Source organism: Urocampus carinirostris, chromosome 2 (genome assembly GCF_059441175.1).
Source record: "Urocampus carinirostris isolate Australia breed hairy pipefish chromosome 2, RoL_Ucar_1.0, whole genome shotgun sequence".
Classification (NCBI taxonomy): Eukaryota; Metazoa; Chordata; class Actinopteri; order Syngnathiformes; family Syngnathidae; genus Urocampus; species Urocampus carinirostris.
In genome coordinates this window covers 5,369,944-5,394,531 of record NC_142350.1, presented here as the reverse complement: position 1 = coordinate 5,394,531, position 24,588 = coordinate 5,369,944, and the positions used below count along the sequence as shown (strand labels likewise).

The 24,588-nt window shown below is 39.4% G+C and overlaps 1 protein-coding gene and 2 pseudogenes across 5 annotated transcripts in view; 1 reads left to right on the top strand and 2 right to left on the bottom strand.

Annotated features, from left to right (window-relative positions):
* Window positions 1–371: 371 nt before the first annotated feature.
* LOC148370768 (U2 spliceosomal RNA) lies at window positions 372–461 on the bottom strand (annotated as a pseudogene).
* A 343-nt stretch (window positions 462–804) lies between these two features.
* LOC148370767 (U2 spliceosomal RNA) lies at window positions 805–962 on the top strand (annotated as a pseudogene).
* Window positions 963–1,133: 171 nt separating this feature from the next.
* Window positions 1,134–24,588, bottom strand: part of LOC148370766 (uncharacterized) — a 32,333-nt gene continuing 8,878 nt past the window's right edge. Inside the window, exons 2-16 of one of the 5 annotated variants that reach the window (XM_088328522.1) lie at window positions 23,132–23,214; window positions 22,954–23,025; window positions 20,416–20,561; window positions 18,289–18,414; window positions 16,856–16,913; window positions 16,615–16,788; window positions 13,345–13,415; window positions 8,953–9,078; window positions 7,444–7,489; window positions 7,212–7,376; window positions 5,426–5,565; window positions 5,261–5,365; window positions 5,124–5,187; window positions 2,680–2,742; window positions 1,134–2,615 (exon numbers count right to left, since the gene is read on the bottom strand). In XM_088328522.1, the coding sequence (XP_088184648.1) occupies window positions 2,368–2,615; window positions 2,680–2,742; window positions 5,124–5,187; window positions 5,261–5,365; window positions 5,426–5,565; window positions 7,212–7,376; window positions 7,444–7,489; window positions 8,953–9,078; window positions 13,345–13,415; window positions 16,615–16,788; window positions 16,856–16,913; window positions 18,289–18,414; window positions 20,416–20,561; window positions 22,954–23,025; window positions 23,132–23,153 (1,626 nt within the window). In that variant the 5' untranslated portion in view covers window positions 23,154–23,214 and the 3' untranslated portion in view covers window positions 1,134–2,367. Of the gene's footprint in view, window positions 2,616–2,679; window positions 2,743–5,123; window positions 5,188–5,260; window positions 5,366–5,425; window positions 5,566–7,211; window positions 7,377–7,443; window positions 7,490–8,952; window positions 9,079–13,344; window positions 13,416–16,614; window positions 16,789–16,855; window positions 16,914–18,288; window positions 18,415–20,334; window positions 20,562–22,953; window positions 23,026–23,131; window positions 23,215–24,588 lie in introns of those variants that run through there. The other 4 variants (XM_088328523.1, XM_088328524.1, XM_088328525.1 and 1 more) reach the window with 4 other exon arrangements.

The following is a 24,588-nucleotide window of genomic DNA, read 5'->3' as shown; positions in this document are numbered from 1 at the left end:
AGGGAGAAAGAGGACAAAGGGAGAGACTTGACTTGATAAAGTGAGAAGCGGGAGAAGTGAAAAATACACAGAAACAGGGAAAAGGGGGGAGAGAAGTTGGAAGAGATAAATGCAAGAGAGAAGAAATAAGAGTGAGAAAATTAAAGCTAGAGAAAAGAGTGAGAACAACACAGAGAAAGTGAGGAGAGAAATGAAAGGAGAAAAAAGAGGGATGGGATTTTTTAAGGGTTATTGTTCTATTTTCTTTATTAATTATCCGTTATCAGTCAGTTCATAATACGCTACAAAGCCAAGGAGCCGGGACACTTACTCTCAGCCAAAAGGCCGAGCTTAGGTCCTAGCCTCAATGCCTTGCTGCGATCATTGCGAATGCACCGTTCCCGGAGGTACTGCAATACCGGGACGATGCGTGGAGTGGACAGAGCAAGCTCTTATTCCATCTCCGGATAGCAAAAATCAATCGTCACATGCCGACCGGCATCATAGAGTACTCAGTTCAACAACCGGCATAAAGTACTCAGTTCACGTTTGTTCATCCGACACTTTTAGAATATCACGGTAAGCTAGTAAGAGAAATAATGAGGAAGAAATACAGATCCAGGTGGTTTGTGAGTGGCACCGGGCTTTGTTGACATCTAGTTGAGATATTTTAAACTGCAGGTCATAATTCTCTTGTTTCTCTCAGCGTTGAGTCACGGGCCAGATTAAAACCCCTGATATTTGACACCTCCAAATCCTTCCATACATTTTCGATTTTTAGGATCTCCATAGATGACGTATCAACTGTGGTTCTGGATTTGTGTACTACCTGCTGGGACCTTGACTCAGCCAACTGTGGTCCTAGAATTGGTTACTATCTATGAAGTTTGATTTTTGCAATCGGGAGATGGATTAAGAGCTAGCTCTGTCCACTCCACGCATCGGCCCGGTATTGCAGTACCTCCGGGAACGGTGCATTTGCACTGATCGCTGCTTGGCTCTGTGGCTAGGACCTTGACTGAGAGCAAGCCCCTTGGCTTTGAAGCTTTTTATCATTTGACCGATAACGGATAATGGATAATTGATAACAATAAACCTTACAAAATCCCCCCCCCCCCATAAAAAAAAACCTAATAAAAATACAAAAAGGGAACTTATTTTTCTTTTCTTTTTAATTGTCTATGGAAAACAACATAAAACTTTGCATATACAATTATATCAGCAGCACAAACATTTTAAACAATATTTATCTCATTATAATATCGTTGTGGTGTGACATGTGACAAAAGTACCAAAAATGCTAAATTTGTATTCTGTGACGAGTATTTTTCATTCGACCTGCTTTTTATCTGTGGAAAAAAAACATCAGAAATATGTAATTGTCAAAATTGTTAGTATTTTCAAAGCAGAACTAACGACAAAAAATAAATTCTTAAGTCCTTGGCAGGCCAATCTGCCCAAATTTCTCTAACTCCCTTGCCAAGACATCGGCCACGTGCCCGTTAATAACATGTGCACCCTAAGGTCATTGCAACGTGCAAGGGAGTTGTTATTCTTGAACTGGATGGAAGGATTTTTATTTCTTCCTTTAAGGATATTTTATCAAGTTGCTAGAATTTAAAAAAAAAAAAAAACTTATCATAAGCGCAAAAAGCAGTAAATGCTTGTTATTTTGTTGGTTTAAGAAAAAAAAATCCACAACGATTTGGCAACCACAATAAAACCATTTGCCTTATTTCAAATATAAAAACAGGAAAATAAATGTCTTGAAATATATATTTCATATATCCAAGAATAACATTTCAAATCGAAACAAATTTTACTTTCAAATCAAAGCATTGTACTTTTCGTAAACGTTTTAATTTTGAATGTTATCTTAAGTATATTTTAAAAATGCAATTTAACATTTCAACAACCAGTGCAATCAGTATATTTTTTATTTTAAAACATTTTTCCTGTTTATTTTCCCCAGGAACAAATATTTATAATTAAAATGGTTTTTCATAGATGACAACATAATAATACTACACTTAAAATTGAGTAGGTTTGTTATTTTAAGATATTTTTTCCTACTTTTAATATAATAAAAATAAGCAAACCTGTTCTATAGACCTGCGATAATAAAAAAAATGTTATACTTAAAATAAGAATTATACTTTTTAAAGAGATTTTCCTGTTTTTCGGGTAAAGTAAGAGCAATTCTATTCAAAATAAGCCAATTTGTTTAACCAGGTCGGTCCTCTGTAACCCTGTTGGCCCGGTGTCCAAGATTGCTTCTGCACCACAGGAATTGTTTAAATTTCTACTGGAGAAGCAACAATCTCCCCCTGCATGGGAATTTCCATCTTCGCGACCGGAGTGGGCAACCAATTGTTCCAGCCGGCATCACTAGACTTGCGCCCCAGTCTTTGGGGCCAAATGCCCGCCCTCCCAGCTCGGATCTGCTGGCTCGGCGGCATCAAAATAGTCTCGGGAGGGCTTGATTGAGTGAAAATCCGGGTCGGGGAGTTCCACGGGTGGGTTTTCACAGCGGAAGGGTGTTCTCTTCAATAACAGCGACCCGTCGGTGAGAGGAAGGCGTACGTTGAACACCACCTGGCTTTCTCTGTGCTCACCCCTGGCTCTTCTTTTAACTTCTGATGGGACGATAAAAATAGAAAGCCCAAAAAAAACAAAAACACTCGGGGGAAAAATACGCACCTTTCTTGGCCTTTCTCCACTTGTGGTTGGCAGGGTTTTTCTGATCCCTTAACCTGTCAATGCCTGGGGGACAACAATACCATTGTCGATAAAGTCAAATATTTTTTTATAGCCCTTAAAGGGATTACAAAAGACCCTTTTTTTCTAATTAGGCACAGAACGAGTAGTGTTCCTCCACACATGCAGATATGTTCCAAAATATTCCACGGGCCATGGATCTTGAGGTATAATTTTCAATGTAGACAGATTGACCTCATATCCCCTAGAGCTGTGACGTCACTGGAAGACATCGAGAACCAAAACAATGATGTAGCCCGGTAAAAAAAAAAACAGACTTCGATTGTAGTGATCAGGGAATGCATAGTCAGCCAGTATCCGTTTTTACACTGATCAGTCCCGGTTAGCCATTTATAGCAGCCGGCTGGCTAGCTGCCGTGTCCCGGCTGGCCCAGCCCCTCAATGCCATTTTTGTTGCTGTACCATTGCTGCACCCACCTGCGACAACATATAGGCATTCTCCAGATAAACAAACAAAACTTGGCTTTGAACATTTTCGACTAGTTAACATGTAAACCAATAGGGTGACTGGCTTGCTAGCGAGCTGGTGTGCATATCACATGGCTCCCGGAGCCCAGGGAGTCAAAGACGATATGGACTGTCTTCAAAATTCATTATTTAGGTTCGTTACCGTTAAATGCGGATATAAGCCGCGACCTTTTCCCCAAGAGTTATGCAACGAAGTGGCTAATTTACGCATTTTTTCCAACCGCTGCCACGGGCGCTTGAGCAATAAAAGTGAGACAGGTGGAATATATGTATCGAGGAAGTTTAATATAACTTGGCCCTTTGTGCATGAATAAAACTAGCAGAAACAGACGGTCTTCATGGAAAATATGTCAATCAAAACAAGAGGGCCAACTACCATATAGGGAATCATTTACGAGTCTTTTTATTTGTGAATGTAAAAAATATGCCGAAACAAGCGAATTACAAGAAGCAACGTCCAACGAAGCAGAGATTGTTTAAGGGATATTTCAATTTAATCTGTTGACTTTATTGTGTATTTTGGAGTAAATATTTTACACAGTTAGATTCTATGGATTGTCCTTGATGTAACAAAACCATTTTCGCGGACATTCAAAGGAGTTAAAGACGACCAGGGGACGTAATGGTGATTAACACTGGCTATCTACTTTTTGGGTATCTTGTTTCAGACTGATCGTGACTTATCTTTGATGAGTATATTTTAAAACTGTCCTCATATCTTGAATCCCAAAAGTTTAAGCTTTCCAATGATATGTGGCATTACATATTTCCGTGACTGGTAACATTGTACGGACACGTATTTGTTTGGCAAAAGCCCGGTAGCCCACGTTAAGGGGTTAAGGCAGTGTTTCTCAAACTTTTTTAGCCGAGGCACACTTTTTTAGTCAAAAAATATCTTGAGGCACACTCTCTGTTGAAAATGTTAAGATATTAATTGAAATTTGTTATTTTTTAAAGCTTAAATGATCATGTCGCCTAAATTGACAGTGTAACATTTTTATCATTGTTTCTGGTCACTGTGGATCTGGAGGTAATACAGGTTATTTATTTTGGTTAACAATTTTACAGTAATTTGGGATTTTACTATAATCATCACTTTTAGAAGTTTTACTATATATTTTATTTTTCTAAAAATAATATCAAAATAATACTTGTAATGAGCAAAAAGATCTGCCAGTAAAATTACTTTATTTTACTACATTTTACAACTTTTTCTGTACTTTTTTTTTAAACAAGAAATTATCAATCAAAAAAGGGTACAATTAAAAGCAATATTTTTACATTGATTGTATTATTTCTATTGGAGTACAATCTTTAACAGCTTCATCAAACAAAAGAGGTAATTAAAAACATTTCCCTGTCTACCTCATAATTAATATATGAAGGGTAAAAGAATAGGAAACTGCTGCCGGGTAGATGAATGTTAAAGGTTTCTGTCTGACCATTGGAATAAAAGGAAATATACTGATCAATGGCATGCTTTTTTATGGATAGATAATTTATTTCCTCCGGCACACTAGACAAGGTTTTCCGGCACACTGGTGTGCCCTGGCGCACGGGTTGAAAAACACTGATCTAGACAGACAGCAAGACATCTATTCAGTCAGACAAGTAGTTGGCCAGCCAACTAGTCAGACAAATATGTTAAATACATATTGTAATTCAAACAATGTGATCATTTGAAAATGGCCCAAAAATTATTATTATAATAAGATATATATATTTTTAAATAAAAGATAGTTAGAAAAAGCGTCCAAAGTTACTTTGTGTCTTTTGAGCCTTTGGCTTTAACCTGTCATCACTTTTTTATTTTCAGGTAATTTGTTAATTTAAGCATTTTGATATTTGCTCTTAGATGATTGTAAAAATAAAAATCAACAAAAAATAGAAATACTTACACCAGTTGTAACTTCTGACTGAGGCTGCAAGTTGTTTACATAAATAGTTTGGCACTGTGATCACCTTGAAAAACAAATTTTCCTTAAACATTGAAGATTAAGGCATCAATACCGCCCAACAATCAGACTCAACTCACTTCCATGTCTCCTCGTCCTTCTTGGCGTTCCACATTTCTGGCCAGCGCCACAAGATTGCAGCTAGCGCCGTTAGCATCCACCAAATCCCGACAGCGCGTTTCCATCTGGCGCGGAGTTCACGTCACATTCAAGGCGCTCTACCGCTATCTGTGGGCCGTACTCACCAGGTATTTGTGCATGTGGCTAACGCTGCTCACGTGCTGGTAGAAACGCCTTGGGCTGATCCGAGAGCGGCAGCAGTGGCACAGGAAACAGTAGGTGCTCATGTTCTCCTCGTTGACGCACTCTGTGAGACTGGAAAGACCTAAGGAAAGAAATTAAACAGGAGACGACATTGACAAAAATTGCATGTACAGAGATCCCACGATTTTCACTTTTAACCTGAAGCAGAACTACCCGCCAAGTAGTGTCGCACCTTTTTTGTTTGGCGACCTTCATTAGAGCGTACCTGCCTACTTCCCGACTGAGAATCAGAAAGCACGAGAGAGCATGACAACAAATAGGAATTGCACTCATTTTAAATTAGACAATGTCTTTTTTTGGGAGGGGTCGTGCCTTGATCAAATCCCTGCTTGCTGAGAAAAGAGCAATGCTTTTTTTGCAGGATCCTCTTTTTTTTTTAAATTACATTTTACCCCACAAAGGAGTGAACCAGCAATAACTAAAGCGCCAAATAGCCAGGGGTCCCTGGACCATATCTTCCGGACTAAGGGACCTCACCAGAGAACAAGTCACACCAGCCAAAATATGCATAACTACAGTAAGAAGGAAAACTACATACAACTCGGACCCGGAATACAAGTGGCATTTGGGAGGAAATGTATTTGATAAAAATCCAACACCAAAAACATACATTTAGTTTTGAAAGGCAATTTAAATAAAAGAGGAATGAACATAACGGTACATGAAAGCCATGCCTGTTAATATCAACGACATAAGATATTATTCAGATAACTCTAGCTTAAAGAGCATACTCACCAATGTAACTAAATTCTGGTGGTAAATAAATTACTTTGACAAACCATTTATGACCTATGATATTTAAGAGCCATGGTAAATCTTTTCAAAACTCGACCCGTCTTTTTGAAGGACCACATACATTTAGACATCTTCATCAAGAAAAACGGATGAAAAACCCTTTTCAGGTTTTCTGGTGGGTGGCTACACACAACTTTAAATGAATTCTTTTTACCGGTTTTGATAGTTCAATATACTTAAACCAATACGGAGGTCGTCTGCCGTGGTGTGTCGATTTCTACGCTAGGCGGAAGAACATGGAAACCGAGCAGCCACCCTAAGAGTATTGAAGATCAATGAATCGATGGTTTGCAAGTGAAGGAATCTTAAAAACAAACTGACAAAAGTTATATCCATGTGTTTTAATTTGTAATCAATACTTAAATAAAGCACAACCAAACTCAAGTTTTGCTCCCACAATATTTTTACGTACGCAAACTTTGCTTGTCCGTGTAGTCATAAGGCGGCGGCAGCAGAGGGAACCAATGCCGTATCATGCGGTGCGCCCTGTGTATGTATTAAATACAGAAATAGAACCAGCTACAGACAGCGCCTTTCAAGACGTTGCGTCCTATGGTCGTTTAAATACGGTACTGTGGGCTTTATTGTTTTTGGCTTCATCCAGTTTCAAAACGGCTCAGGAAATTCCTTATTAAGGGGTGGCCCCTATGAAGTGTTATGATCGTGTTAATGCGCTTCAAACTTTGTCGATAAAATCCAGAGTGAGCAGCAAATGGGAGAGTATAAGTATGTGATACTGCTACTCCCTGATGTGTAAATCAACGAGTGTCTATTGTCTTGTTGTTCTGGATTGGACAGGGCCCAAGGATAAGAGCCTGGCGGCTTGTCTTTATCTGTGATTGCCCTGTTTGCTCCATATTTGTGTGATGATCCTACGACACTTTCCCTTAGAATACTTTGACTTCAACTGACCTATGAGAGGCTTCGGTCCCTTGAAGCGATTGCGCAAGGTGTGACCAAAACTCTGTGGACTTTTAGTAAAATCGTTGCAGTCTGAAAATTTCCACTCGTTGATCACATCTAAGGGGATCTGTGGGTCAGGGGGTCCAGAAATGGGGCACTTGCTCAAATACATCGCTGCAAAAGGACAAAGAAATTGGATGAGAGGACAGGAAACAATACATTCTGGAATAGTTAGAATTACCTTCCATGTCACTGGCAGATTTTAGCATCTCAAACTCTTCTAGTAACTAAATGCACACACACAAAAAAGACAAAGTCTTCTCTTATTTGTCAGGACAGAAAAACACAACAAGATTGTCTAGCAAAGGGTAAAAAGAAGACAAGCGAAAAGACTAACACAGGTTTTCTAGGCAAGTTAAATTTAAGACTTTGTCAAACTTTTTAATGCCTTTTGAAATCCAATGCAAGACTGATTTTTTTCAAAATCACATTTTGATTCAGTTGAAATCTTACCATGTAAAAAAAAAAACATGGCACTCTCGAAAGGTTGAGACGTGGAAAACAATAAAAAGGATGTTTACAGCACTTAATGGATCCTCTGTCAAAACTGGTAGATAACTACTAATTCCATTTATGAAGCGTTTTATCATGATTCATGGAAAAATAACTTTTTTAGGATTAAATCCTTTAGGTAAAAAACAAAATTAACACTTAGAATGTGTTCACATTTTTAAGACTTTCTAATGTTCGACTTAAGACATTTCAATGCCAATTAAGGCCATATTTTCAGAATAATGGATTTAATGCATTTCAAGATTTTAAGGCACCAAGGGAACACTGTAACAGAAGTTAATGCTCACACGTAGCAAATTTAAAAAAAAAGGCCAATAGCTAACAGACATGCAGACAACAATCCAAGACAGAAAAAAAAAAACAAAAATCCAGAAATATTACTATGAGAACACTAACATCAATGCAAATAGAGAAAATGGATTAGAAAGCCCACCCCCAAAAGCTAATAGTTAAGCAAGTAGACTAACAAAAAAAAAAGACGCAATAAAAGCTTACATTTAACAAAAGAAAGCAATATGTAAAAATAACTAAAAAAGTTGGAAAAAAAAAAGACGAGAACGCCCCCCTAAAATCTTAAAGAATTACCAACAATTATCTAACATGCTAATAAGAAGACAAACCCATAAATAACACACATTGAATAAAGAAGTCTGTGAGTATGCAAACAACAATAAAAGGTGGAAGATTTTTGCAAGAACCCCTCTAGAAAAACAATCTGGAATTATTTCTAGCAGTTAAAATAGGCTAGCAGACCCCTTAAAAGGTACATTGCGTAATATTTGACCACTAGATCGCACTGTATTGTCTAGTGGGAACAAAACCAGTGCCTATGAGCACTGCATAGCAGTGAGATGCCAGACGAACATGGCTGCGACAACTACGTTAGGATTCTGCTATGTTGTACAAAAACAAATTTCCCGACCTATGAATGTTTATAAAAATTAGTGTTGGTTTGATAGTTCATGTACTTTGGACTATTAAAATCAATGTGTTTTACTGAATTAAGTTTTTTTTCTTCCACTACGAGACACTAATAATTACACACTGCCCTTTGTCAGCAGTGAAGCTGAGGCTAACAACACCTTGAAGGCTAACAAAAAGCTTAACTTATATGTATTGTACATGAAATATCTGCACAGTATTAAAGTCAAGTTTTCTGCAGGAATTTGCAACTTAATGTTATTTCCCTAAAAGAGACCTTCACGTCCAAAGGTCCTTCCAGCGTCCTGGCGTTGTCCATCAGCTGGGACATGTCAGTGTTTCTCTGCTCCACCTCCGATAACAGCTCGGGGTGCCCGGCTTTCTGTTTGAAAGAGAAGAAAAAAATATCTGCAGTGATTCAACCTTTAGCTTCAGTTCGCCCTCAACGTGTAATTGTATCGATGGAAGCTGACCATGATATGCTTGCAAATGTCACCTTTACAAAAACATGCTGTCAGGTTAATTGGCCGGTCCAAAATTGTCCCTGGGAGTGAATGAGCGAATGAGTTGTCTGTCCCTGTGTACCCTGCGATTGGCTGGCAACCCGATCAGGGTGTCCCCTGCCCACTGCCTGAAGATAGCTGGGATGGGCTCCAGCACCCCCGCAACCCTGAGGATAAACGGTGCAGATAATGGATGGATGTCACCTTTACTCTGCAGTGTGTGCTCAATGTGTAGTTGCATTTATACCAACAATAACTGGTGGTAAAATGCTAAGATAATTTCAAATCACAGCTCTCGGGAAATTGACCTTTTGTCTGTGTTTTGTGACAACTTCTCCCTCCCCAGGGAGTTTACCGCTACTATCATTACTGCTGTGTACGTGACCCCCAGTGCTAATACAAAGGAGGCAATGGATGTTCTCTGCCAAACGGTTAGTAAACTGCAGAACGCTTAAACCGGAGGCATTTTTATTGTTGCTGGGGACTTTAACCAAGCCAACATGAAAGCAGTTTGCCTACATTTGCACTAGCATGTTGACTTTGCTAGAAGCGGTAGGAACACATTAGACCTATCCTATACAAATATCAAAGGAGCATACAAAGCATCCCCCATACCCACCTCGGCTCATCAGACCACCTTTCTGTCATGCTATTTCCTGCTAAAGACCCCTTGCTGACTAGAAGTGAACCTACAGTGAAGCAAGTGAGGGTGTGGACTGAGGGGGCAATGGAGGCACTACAGGACTGCTTTGAGTGCACGGATTGGGACATATTTAAATCTGCTGCCACCTACAACATCAATCTGAACATAGATAACCATGCCATGCATGTGTCAGCTTACGTCAGTAAATGAACTGAGGAAGTCAGCAACACCAAAATTCGCGGAACTCGTAGCACGACCGAAGCGTTCCATGTCGTTCCTAAAGATCATCTTTAGACGACTTGAAGCGATCTAGCAGCAGCAGCAACACCAAAACATCTGCACTCGTGCCAATCAGTATCCTTGGATGACTGCTGAGATGGACAAATTGCTAAAAGGCATGGAACCTTGGCTTTAAATCTGATGACGAGGGCCAACCTGAACCGTGCCATCAGACTAGCAAAAAGATCTAACAGTCAAAAAATCTAGGATATGAGGAAAGGCATTCAGGCCATTTCAAACTACTAGCCAACCACTGCCCCAGTGGGGGGCACTGGCATGGACCTCCTGAATGACCTTAAAGTCTTTGGATGGTTCTAGGCACTAAATGGCGACCATGCAGTGAAAGTGGTTCCACATCAGGATGAAAGAGCACTCCTCCTGGACTCAGCTGTTGTGAGGAAGACATTTAAAAGAGTCAAAACTTGGGAAGGCTCCAGCCCCTCCACACATTCCAGGACGGGTCCTTAGGGAATGCACCGATCAGCTGGCGGGTGTCCTAACATGCATTATCAATACCTCACTAGACCAAGGTAGCATTATGCCTCAAGTTTGCCACCATCATCTCAGTGCCGAAAAACCCCCCATCACATCAATGAACGGCTAACAGCCTATTGAACTCTTACCATAATTAAATGATTTGAGAGGCTGGTTAAAGAGCACATCACCTCCATTCTACCCACTTCTAATGACCCCTTTCAGTTTGCGTATCCTCTGCTCTTCACCTGAGCCTGACGCAGCTAGAGGAGAAGAACACCCATATGTGGATAGTGTTCCTGGTTGTCAGTTCAGCATTTCACACAATCATCCCACAACACTTGGTAGACAAACAGACTACTGGGTTTCAACACTCCCCTGTGGAACTGGCTGCTGGACTTCCTCACTGACAGACCCCAGTCAGTGAAACTTGGTCAGAACATCTCCAACATCCTCACTCTTATCACGGGCTCCCCCCAAGGTTGTGTCCTGAGCCCCCTGGTGCTCACCCTGAGGAAACACGACCGTGTCCCAAGGTCAGCCACAAACCACATTGTGAAGTTTGCGGACAACACAACAGTGGTTGGCCTCATCAGAGAGGATAATGACCTGGCCTACAGAGAGGAGGTGGAGCGGATGGTGGGCTGGTGCAGAATTTTGACAAGAGATCATTGGTGACTTCAGGAAAAAAAAAACGCCGAACCATGCCTCACTAAATTCCAAGGTGTGCACATCACGGACAAACCCACCCAGTCTGTGAATGCTTCATCACGCGTGAAGAGGGCGCAGAAGTACCTGTACTTCCTGCTGAGGATGAGGAGAGCCAAGCCGCCGACACCAACCCTTGCCACATTCTACAGAAGCATCATATAGAGTATTCTGACAAACTGTATCTCTGTATGGTGTGGAGGCAGCAGTGCTCCGCCTGGAGCAGTATGAGGAGGGTGGAGAGGACAGCAGAGAAAATCATTGGGACTTTTGTCCCCTATATTCAGGACATTGGCCAGAAGCGCTGCCTATCCTGAGCGTAATATTTGACCACTAGATCGCACTGTATTGTCTAATGCAGGTTCAGCAACAGCTTGTCCCCTTGGCCGTTAGAATATTACACGGTCAATCCCAATTCTAAAAGCCTACCCAGCTGGTTTCACACATCTGTTTTTAAATTGTTATAATAAAAATAATTTAATTTTTTAAAAACGTTTTTTTTGGTTTATCTTTGTTACTGTATAGTGAACATATTTACCTTGCCTCCCATTTTGCACATTTGTTCAGCTGCTCCTCTTGCACCAATGTACAGTACTCATAAGTATGATTATTTACCTACTACAGACTCTGGCCTACTTACGAAGTTAAATTTGTTGGCAAGTTGCTTCAGTGCTATATTTTGTATGTTTTAGGATTATATAAGTATGTTTAGGGGTTGTATAAGTAACCTGTATTGTTATGTACTAAAACAAAAAATAAAAAAATAATTCATAGAATAATACAGTGGGACCTCGCTACTTCGCGGTTCGCGGCTTCAGAGCTTCGCGGTCTGTAATGGTTTAAATAATAATAATAATAATAATGATAAATAAAATAAAAAAAAATATTGAGTCTGCGGAGGTCACTCCCGGGCCGCGCGACTGAGCGAGTTCGGTGGACGCGGCGTCACCCTGATAAGGATAAGCGGTGCAGATAATGAGATGAGATTTTTTTTTTTTTTGAAAGGGCGTCGCTACTTCGCAGATTTTCACTTATCGCGGGTGGTTTTGGTCCCCATTAACCGCGATAACCGAGGTCTTACTCTATGCTCTATAAAGATAGATTAAGTTGAGTTTAACTTACTTTTGGAGGATGCGCTTCAAGAGGTCCTCCTCTGTGGGAAAAAGTGGCTGAAAAACAGCATTCTGACCATTTTCTCAACCGCATCAAGCTTTCTTATTCCACTTTCATTTCAAAAGAAACGACTCGCCTCTCCTTTACACTTGACACCAACCATATTGAATGGATGCACGTGATATTAAACAATAAAAATGTCAAAGTTCTTAGTGCGCTGGACCTAGTATAGTCATAGACAGTATAGAGAGTTTACACAAGAACTAGGAAGAGGAAGCGGATTTTTTTTTCTTCTGGGTGGATTGCTGGGTGACCTCTCACAGCGCCACACGGCGGTAGCGGCGGAAAGAAGCACTGCAGTAAAGTCCTGTACTCGCAAAAAGGTGCACACAATACAAAATCTAACTTACAGCAATGTCCGGATATTTTTTGACACCCTGAATTTTTTTGTCGTATCTACAGTTTTACGTAAGTCGAATGGTCATAAGTAGGAGAGCGTCTGGGCTGCACATTCATATAGTTGTACATTACAAGATCCTCACAATTCATTTTGCACTTTGTACAGTATCCTTTTTCAGAAACTATGTTAACTACATACTTATTTTAACTTCATATGTATTATTCATATATTTATGGAAACTGCAGGTTAGATATATCACTATTTTGTTCTGTATACATGTGTACAAGAATGACAAAGTAGATCTATCTTCAGTTCGCACTCAACGTGTAACTGTATCAGACTGCCCCTGAATTGGTTGCGCATTCCAATTTTAACCTACAGTTCGCCTTCACTGTGTATGTGTAGACTGTCCATAATGTGTTGATTCTAACCTCTCAGCTTCAGTTCACTCTCAGTGTCATTATGTCTGTGGAGGCTGCCCATGATGTGGTTTTGCTTGTCGCCATTACTAAGCCTACTTTCACACACCTCGCACAGGGACCCAGCCTCGCCTGCACCGTGGAAGCTCGCCGCCACACATTCTGTGATGCTGCTCAACCCTGGCGAAGACAAGAAAGTAAACTCAACGCCAGTATGATATTGTAACATTGAAGATACAGTTAAGCACTGGGATACGGCGACCCCACCCTGGGACGTTTTCACTTGACAGTGGAGATAAGATGTTTTTTCTGCCCTTTTTCTGCCCTCGTTACCGATTTTTCCACACTATACCACATCACGAGTTATTTCTTTAAAAATATAGTTTGCTATTAGTTGGCATATAAATGCTGGTATGGTATTGGTTTGCGCGACAACATCATGTAAATGCTGATGTGGTATTGGCCGAACTTCCTGCAACAATGCAGTTATCTCTCTTGATTAGGTTAGGAATCTTGTGTGCTTCTTAAAGATGCTGCAAATCATCAAAATTATCCTGTATTATTGTACTGTATTTATTATCCGTGATAATCACGAAAACAAAACTTGCCATTATCAGAAAAATACGAGAGAGCCACACAAATCTCAAGCCAATCTGGAATATTATAAAAAAAAGGAGACAATCACTGTAAGGGGAAATTTCAAAATCAGTTTAGTTTTAATCAACCGTCACCGTCTCCCCCCACTATTGCATCCATCCACTACTTTAGTGGACCAGTTCTTATGTCACACCAAAGGCTCCTCTTTTTGCTTCTGTTTGTCCAATAAAAAAATATCCCCCCCAAAAAAGCACACACTTACTAGAGGAAAAAGACACACCTTTCTTGGCTTTTCTCTACTTGTGTTTGGCGTGTACTTCGCTCCCTGAACCTGTTGATGCTTGGGGAATGACGACAACATTGTTGATGAAGTACTATATTTTTTGTAAAGCCCTTAATCATGGATAGGTTAAAGAATAATGAAGTAAGGAAAATAACTGGTGTTGAGAGAGCTTGCGGAGATGATTTAAGCAAATGTTTTGAGATGGTTTGGACTAGAAGTCGACCGATTATCAGGCGGGCAGATTATCTGCACCAATATTTGGGAATTTGAGAGATATTATGAAGCCAATTCAGCTGTTATTAATCACAACACCGAACAACAGCCGAGCCGAAAATTTTATTTCCCTCTCCTGCCTTCTCGTTTCTGTCGCCACCCACCCTGTGCCTTCCTATTGGATAAACAACCTGGGGTGGAGCCTCTGAAGCCGGAAGTCCCACTGGAGTGAAAGTTGGGACTGTCACATATCTTTTTCATATTTGCGAATACGTTTCACATTCGCTATAAGCGTCCTTTTTCTCTCCACCCCCTTTGTGACCAACCTTGACTGAAATGTCGAGTAAATGTCAATGTGCAGCAACACACACACACACACACACACACACACACACACACACACACACACACACACACACACACACACACACACACACACACACACACACACACACACACACACACACACACACACACACACACACACACACACACACACACACACACACACACACACACACACACACACACACACACACACACACACACACACACACACACACACGCGGAAGTAGCCAACACCGCTTCAAATAGAGCGAGTGTCACGATTGTAGTCTTTATAATGTGTTTATTTAGAAATATTGATTGGCAAGATTTAAACAAAAAAAAAGCGATTATTAATTATAAAATGAGTTTATTAAGATTCACAGGAACGTCACTAACACTGGAGGCTAATCAACGTAGCTTAACTCTATAATATTAACGACAAGGGGCGATTTTAGGTTCAAAGCTTTGGGAGTGCTAAGCCCCCAGAGTGTCATATGACTTTCCCTTTACACCAACACCCACATACAAACATCTTTCAGTCATTAAACGTATTATTTCAGTCATTTAAATAAATAATCGACCACCGTGTTCATGTTGTAATGCATATTTATAGTGTGCTATAATAGCATTATTGTAATGCATGCTTATTGTAGTTGTTCACTGATTGCTGTAACCAGAGCACCATTATAAGGTTGAAATTTTAATGTATTTAGTCAAGTCATGTTTTTTTGTATAGCCCTTAATCACCAAGAGTCTCAAAGGGCTGCACAGGTTATTGCAAACCACAGACTATTATTACACCACTCCCTGATCTGAAACCTACATTAAAAGTTTTCAGCTCGCTATTGATATTTTCAATTTGAATTTATAAACAGATATTCTTTGTTTCTTTTAGCATTATTAAATTTGTATACACCAATTTTTAAGCTTTTACAGCAAATCTATATCGGGTCCAAATATAGGTTACCAGCCTCCTTTTAATATTAATAATTAGTATCAGCCCTGAAAACCCCATATCAGTCGATCCTAAGTTTGGACATATGGAAAGAATGGATGAAAGCAGTTTGATTTAAAAAGTGTGTAGTGCAGAAGTGGTATAAAATAAAATGAGAGGAAGGCCTGACTATGGTTGGGTGGAAAAACGTGCTCAGGATGTGAGGTCTGTTAATTAAATTAATGTAAGAGTGTGTGCCAAGGATAGAGGTGAATGGTGAAGGATAGTTAAGAATGACTGATATTGACGAATATGATGCTGAGGGGATAAGCCAGTGTATGCTGTTAGGCTTCTCTGCTGATGGAGGGTTGCATGGCACAGTAACACACCGCTTGTTGTGCTATGGGCTTAATGTTCAGAGTCAGGTTGGGAAGAGCGAAAGCGAATTAATGTTTGGTGAATGTGACTGTGTTCTTGACTCTAGCCACCTCCCAAAAGGGGGATATGCGGGGATCAGAATGGAGATTTTCATTTTCAGCTGAAATAGCCAGGGTCCAGGAATAAGGCAGGGCCAGACTACTAGAAAGCTGTCATACAAGGTGTGTGAGATATAGTTATGTACTAACCCATTTATCACTGTGAATTTCCCTTCGGGGATGAATAAAGTATCAATCTATCTCTATTTCTTTTAATTATTACTAGGGGCTATATTCTTTTTGGCCTCATCGAGGTTCTTAAGACAGCTTGGAGAATTCCATATTAAGGGGTTGACCCTATGAAGTGTTGTGATCATGTTAATGCGCTTCAAACTTTGTCAATAAAATGCAGAGAGAGTAAGTGTGCATTACCGCTACTCCCTCATACATAAATCAATTATGGTTTTCTGTTTTCTTTGATGTTCTCGATTGGACAGGGCATAAGGAAAAGGGCTTCGCGTCCTGTCTTTCTCTGATTTCCCTGTTTGCTCTACGTTTGTGTGATGATTCTATGACACATTCCCTTTGAATGCTTTGACTTAAACTGACCTACGATGGGCTTCGGTCCCTTGAAGCGATCGCTCAATGTGTGGCCAAAACTCTGTGGACTTTTGGTGGCAAGGTAAAAATCGTTGCTGTCTGGACATTCCCATTCGTCGATCACTTTTAAGGGGGTCTGGAGCTCAGGGGGTCCAGAAATGAGGAACTTGCTCAAATTAATCGCTGTGAAAGGACAAAAAAATTGGATGAGCCAAGTAAACGATTAATTATATTAGAGTGTTAAAATAACCTTCAACGTCGCAGGCAGATTTTAGCATCTCCAACTCAGGCTCTTTGACTTCTAGTAGCTAAATGAAAACACACAAAAGATGATAACACAGGTTTCTTATTTGTCAGGACAGTAGGGCACAAGAAGGACGCATAGCAAAGGGCAAACAGGAGAAAACAAGCTAACAGACTAACAGAAGCAAATGTTCACATGATGTGAACTTAAAAAAAAGCGAATAGCTAACAGACGTGCTAACAACGAGAGTGAAAAAAACAAAAAAATCCATAAATACAGCTCTGTAAGAATGCTAACAATGTGAATAGGGAAAAAGATTAGACGATCCACTCCCAAAAATCTGAAAATATTGCTAGCAGGCTAACAAGATAACAAAAATCTTACATTTAAAGAAAACACCATGAGAGAATGTTAACAAAAATGTAAGTAGGAAAAAAGATTAGAAAGCCCCCCCAATCTATTTTTTTTGCTAATAATGAATTTAATATGCTAATAAGACACGTAAATAACTCACATTCAATGAAGATAAGGTACTCTGAGAGCATGTAAACAACAGTGAAAGTAGGAAGAAATATTAGCCACCAACACCCCCCCAAGAGAAAATATTTTTAACAGTTAAGCTAGCAGGCTAACAAGCGAACAAGACTCTTTGAAAGCCAACGTCCCCTTCAAAATAAGAAAATATTGTTAACAGTTAAACTAGCAGGCCAACAGCCATACAGACACCTTAAAAGCTCACCAACATGCTTAGAAATGATAAAACATGATACAAGGCTAACAATCAGCCACCTTAAAAGCTATGAGCTTAAAAAAAAGGGAGGGAAATTCTTGATTGTTAAACTAGCAGTTTAACAACAAACTGATGAGTTAAAATCTAATCCACTTCCCCTTCAAAAAATAAACCAATGTTAAAAAATAAACTAGTAGGCTAACAAGTGGACAGATGCCTTAAAAATCAACAAGCTCAGAATGAAAAATATTGGTATTATTAGGCTAGCAGGCTAACAAACAAACAGAAATCTTAAAGGCCAACAAACACTATTCAATTAGTAAAACATTTTGTTCCCAGGGTAAAAAGCGGACACCTTAAATGCTATCAACTGTGCCTAAAATAAATTAATAAAACATTGTTAATGGTTAAATTAGCTGGGTGACATGCAAACAGATGCCCTCAAAGCTAATACACATCCCACTTCTAAAAATAAACCCTTGTTAACAGCTAAACTAGCTGTCTAACAAGAGGACAGATGCCTATAAAGTTAACAAAGGCGCTTAAAAAAAATGAAAAAAATTGTTAACAATTGAGCTAGCGGGCTAGCAAGCAAACACACACCTTAAAAGTTAACAAAAGCACTAAAATATATATGTAATGCCTACGCAGTGCTAAATTAAATATTCTGCAGGTATTTGCGACCCAATATTATTGTCCTGAAAGAGACCTTGATGCCCCCAGGTCCTTCAATGTCCTCAAGCCTCCTGGCAATCTCCATCAGGGGCCAGGCCAGCCAGGACATGTCAGTGTCGCTCTGCTCCACCTCCGGTAGCAGTTCAGGGTGCCAAGCTTTCTGTTTGAAAGACAGATCGGCGGGGATTCAACCTTTTAGCTTCGGTTCGCCCTCATCATGTAATTGTATCTGTGGAGGATTCCTATGATAGGGTTGCAAATGTCATCTTTACTCTTCAGTTAGGCGCACTGTGTAGTTATACATGTAGGCTTCCCTTTATAGGGTTGCGCATTTTGCCTTTCAAAGTCAAAGTAAACTTTATTGTCAATTCTGCAGCATAAAGAGGGAATTTATATTACGTTACTCTCAACCCAGAGTGTCTGGAATATAAAAACAAGACTGCCAATGATTTGGATGTACACGTCACTTTTAACCTTCAGTTCGCAATCGCTGTTTAATCATATCAATGGAGGCTGCCCAAGATGTGGTTGCACATGTCACCTTAAACATGTCAGTTTCAATTCACACTCACTGTATCAATAGAGGCGGATCACGACTTGGTTGCACATTTCACCTTCCGTTTCAAAAGGTTGTTCATGATGTGGTTGTGCATGTAACCTTTCACCTTAAGTTCAAATAACGTGTTTATAGTAATGTGTGTAATTGTATTAGTAGAGGCTACCCATGTGGTTCAGTGTGGTTCAGCATGAAAACTTTCGTTTTCATTTTAAACTCACTGTGTAATTGTATCAGAGGCTGTCTGATTTTGTTCCGCATCTTTCTTTCAACCTCCAGTTCCATCTCACTGTGCAATAGCATTGATAAAAACTGAATTTGGGATCGACCAATGTTTGCTTCAGGGCTATCTACCGATTACTCGTATTGAATGGAGGCCAATAACAGATATTTGGAGCAGATATTCATTTGCTGTAAAAGCTTAAAAATTTGTGTGAGAAATTTCAAAAAAATGCAAAAAAGAAACAAAGAATATTTGTTAAAATTCAAATAAAACTTTTTACGGGAAATAAATCAGAATTTTGACAACTAAATAACTAATCTTTCACTTAAACCTAAAACTATCAGTGCAGGAAATAAAATTAGGCTTAGCAGCAACTTGTATAAGAGCCACATGAAATCGTAAATATCTCCCTGGTTGATCTAAAAAAAATATATATATATTTTGCGAAAAATAATGTAAAATGTCAATACAACATACATGACTTTTAACAGAGCTGTCAAATTGATAATGTGGGCACTCTTATTTTAGAGCCAGATTGACGATTCAATGTTATGGTAACAGTTTATCACTCCCACTTTAGCGTGCCTTTTATGTTATGGTAAGAGTTTATCACTCCCACTTTAGCGTGCTTTTTATGCTCTCTTTCAACCACGAAACCAGACGCCTGCTTGACCAACTAATGTAAATATAACAGCTAATATATCAGTCTGCACCTCAACGTGCCTATCTAAAACAAGTTGAGAACACTTTACGCCATTTCAGTTAAGATTTTACAATGTAATAGCGCTCTTACGAGTGATATTACGGTAGGACGCACTCCATTGTGTAATAGAATTGTGCACCGCATTATTTAGTAATTGTGGGTGGCTGCCGTATTAAGTTGAATGAGAGACGTGTTCATGTTCGCTAGATTTTAGTAATAAATATGGTAGAACGTTGACCGAGTATGTCCTGCTGATCTTCCTTAAGCACGAAAGAAGACTGCACACACTTACAAAGCCTTAACAACCTCTTAATCGCAAACAAGCGCATGGGCATGTCGGGAAGAGTTGGCCGAGCTGCATCTAAAGTGGCTCTGCCCTGATCGCTTATCCAATCACAAGGTGAAGGTAGAGCAAGAAAAGAGGAAGAGTAGGTGGGAGAGCAAGAGAGCGAGTCCACTACATGTGAGACTTAATAATCGGCGCATTGAAGAAATAAAAAGGCTAATACCAATATCTATCAAATTTCCAAAACATCGGTGCCAATAATCAGTCGACCTCGATTGCGCATGTCAACTTTAACCTCCAGTTCGCACTCACCGTCTAGTTGTATATGTGGAGACGGTCCATGATGTGGTCGCTCACATTTATTCCACCCTCTCAGCTTCAGTTCACACTCACCGTGTAATTGTATCGGTGGAGGCTGCCCATGATGTGGTTTCGCATGTCACCTTTACTCAACCGACACGAGCACGCCTCGCACAGGTACACAACCTCGCCGGAGCCGCTCGAGCTCGCCGCCACGCATTCTGTGATGCTGCTCAACCCTGCGAAGACGAGACTGTTAACTCAACGCTAGTATGATACTGTAACATTGGAGATACAGTAGAGCCCCGGGATATGGCAACCCAACCTTAAGACGTTTTCACTTTAAAATAAATAAAATGTTTTTTCTGCGCTTCTTCACAGCGTTTTCCAAACCATACCACATGACGAGTTATGTCTCTAAAATTCCTGTATGCTATTAGTTGACGTGATATCAAATGGCTGTATGCTATCAATTTGCGTCACAGCCTCATAAAAAAGCTGATATGCTATTACCTTCCTCCCACAATTAACTTCTCTTCAATCAGTTCTTGTGTGCTTGGTAAAGACGTAGCGAATTGGTGCGATACAATAACGTATTTTTGGTACTGTATTTATTTGTGATGAGTGTCAAGACTTACAGTGATGCCAAAGGGAGATGAAAAACATGATAACAGAGGAAACAAAGCCTTTAATAATCATGAAATACAAAGAAGGCACACAACTCGCTAACCCTGCTAAGTTGCATGGCCGTAACCAATTTACAATCTGCACTATTATTAAAATAAGAAGGCCATTATTGCAAGTGGGAAAAAACTGTTTTATTTTTAATCGACCATTGCAGCCACCAACACCCCCCCTGCATCCTTCCACAATCAAACAAAGGTCAATAAAATACCTTCTTTTTTTGGTCATGTTTAATTTTTTTATAATTCTATTAAATAACATTAGACAAAACTTACATAAAAAAAACATAAATAATACCTAGTTATTCAGTATATACAGTACAGTGGGACCTCGCTACTTCACAGTTCGACGTTTGCCGGTTCAGAGCTTCGCGGGCCTAAAAAAAATAAAATAATTAAAAAAAATAAAAATCTTTTTTAAGCATTTTTGAAGGGGCGTCGCTACTTCTCAGATTTTCACTTTTCGCGGGTGGTTTTGGTCCCCATTACCGCGATAACCGAGGTCCCACTGTCTTATTTTGTTATTGATTTTTAATCTGGGGTACGGAACTAATTACCATTTGGTTACATTCCCAACTATACAATTATTTTCGATACAATTCTTTATTATTCATATTGTATGACTTATGGGCTTTAAGGCTAGCAGTGATACTAAAAGGAGATAAAATAATAATAATTTCCTTTGTATTGTCATTCTTTGTAACAATGTACACAGAACGAAATGTCGATACACCTGACCATGATAACTATGAAAACAAAGCTTGCAATGACCGAAAAATACGAAAAAAAAAGAACAAAAATCTATAACCTCCCTAAATTGCATGGCTGTAAAAGGTAAGGCCTTAAACCATCCCCCGAACAGACATTCAGGTTGGGCCAAAAATGTCAATCATTCATTCGGGTTTACGCCGGGCTTCTCTCTCGCTGTATCAATGATACAATAGCGTGAAAACATATGTTAGCCTGGATAGGGAGGGGCGCAAACAGGCTGTACTTACCCAAGACACACCATATGAAATGGTCCCCCTACAACCCTAGTGGTTAAGGGATCCAACCAACCTTCTTCATCTTCAGCCAGTAAAACTGGTTTAAATAATTATTGACACACAGGTGGTGCAGTTATTCACTGTGTATTCAAATTAGACCATTAATACGCGCAATTGTGCACAATCATTGACTTCTGGAAAGAGAAGTCAAACATTTCTACTCTTTCAAAAACTTTGAGTACTGTAGTGTTAACTCATCTCCAAATGGTAATTTGAGGAAACGCTTACACCTACCATTAGAAAAATGCGTAAAATCCAATGTTTGGTTTTTCAGATTGTGATCAAATTTGACAATGTAGAAGGTATGGTTTCAAGCTATTGTCTAATCTATTTCCCAGCTAAGAGGCATATGCTACACTCAAGTGCAGGGATTTGATTGAAAAAAAAAAACAAAAAGACAAAAACCCTTCTATGTGTTCCAACCCAGATTACTCTGTTAGTAGCATTGGCTTTGATTATTTCATTTTGGGACAAAACCCCTCAGGCTTACCTTTCAAAATAAATAAAAAACCTGTCATATTCTCCAAACGGTTCAAGAAAACCGTTCAATTTGCTTTGGGTATGTCTTGGTTTGGGATTTTGGGCGACTTTTACAGAAAAATTAAGGGGTTAATGAAAAATGTTTGCCTTGGCTCTAAAAAGGTTGAGAAATACTTCTTTATTGTACCAGCTCAAGTCAGGTCACACTAAATGAAAACTCAATTTCGCTTTTCTTTACATGCATGTTTTCTATACACCAATATTACAAATGAGTTGTACTTACCATATAATATTTTGTTATTTTAGTGTTTGTATCAAAGGTACTGAGGTTCAGAACACATTAACCTCTGCAACATGGCAATTTCATTTTACGATCCCCACCTCAGAATGGATTCATGTCATATCCAGAGGGTTATTCATACCAATTATGGGCTGCAGTCTTTTGCTGTTATTCAGGTACTCCTTGAGGGACTCAAACAACTGACTGGAAAGGCCTGAAAAGATGCAAGGGCGTGAAAAAAAAAACAAAAAACCTCCCCCTACGCACAAACCCCCCCCCCCCCCCCCCCTCCCTCAAGTCAGAAATTCCAAGAACTGTACCTCTTTGTGTTCCATGCTGCATGTTTTTGTTGAAATGTGGACAAGCGGCCTTGCTGACTGCAAGGAGAGGGCTGTAAAAAAACCTGAAAAGAGATAAAGCAAAAGTTATTGTGGCGCGCCGGTGCCTGTTCAAGGTGATATCAGAGTTGGGACTGAACTGGGTGAAATTGGCCGTTTTGAAATAAAGTTGTAATATTATATACTGGTGAATATCAGTTTTGCAAAAAAAACTTCTTTTGAGTAATTTATTTCTTAAACTGCAATAAGGTTAGAGGTAAGAAATAAGTTATTTTTATTAATTATACAGCTGATTAATAATTGAGTCAAGTCATGTTTATTTGTATAGCCCACCTCAACATGATGAAAACGAAGAAACCTTGAGAAGGGACTGCATATCGCTTTTCTTTTGAAGTATTATTAGTGCAGTAGTTAGCACATTTGCCTGAAACAGGAGCGGTCCCCAATACGAGACCAGGTGGAAACATATGTTGGCCAGAAGTGGGATGGGCGCCACCAGGCTGTACATGCCCAAGACACACCACAGAAAATGATGACCCGAGTGCTTAAGGGATCCAACCAACCAACCATATCACTCGGAAAATACACCCAGCATCAGATTTTGGGCTAAATGTGGACCGTTTCAAATATTATTTAGTCCCAAAATAAACATCTAAAATTTAGTTCTGTTCAGCCTATCAAAAGCTCAGTAAATTTTATGTTTACTTTTCTAAAGATGTCCAAATCTAGTCTTCAAAAAGACGCTCCTCTTCAAATAAATCAAGACAACTTTTGGGCAGAACCATTGCGTCTTTTTTACAATTATAAATGTTTAGAGAAGGAATCCTTTATTTTTAGCCCAACAAAATATGATGGAAATTAGTGTTGACCTCGTCTGAAGAGTTCCTAATTTAGCCCTCGAAAATAGGTTTAATTAACCAACCGAATAGGGACGTCTTTTAGACAGTAGTTGGGTTTTATTTTAAGATAATTACCGTAAATTCCGGACTATAGAGCGCACCTGATTATAAGCCGCACCCACATTTTAAGAGGAAAACCGATTTTGTACATACACAAGCCGCACCTGTATATAAGCCGCATGCGCCCATATTATAAAATGTAACACAAACTTAATCCAAACCCAACTTCAAGTCCCGCGATTGAAACTAGATTTTTTTGGTTTGAAATATTTTATTGACACTATTAACAGCAAACAATGTGAGGTTTGAACAATATTTCTCGACAATCTCAACAGTAAATAAGCATATTCACAATCTCGTTATATCTGACAATATGACGTTTTAACATTTTTTTCCGACATATTTAACAGCAATTAAACATACAATTTCATTTTATCATATCCCAACAATATGAGTTTTTAATCGACACTTTTAACAGCAATTTAATACATTCATTCACAATTTCAATATATCATATTCTAACAATATGAGGTTTGCACA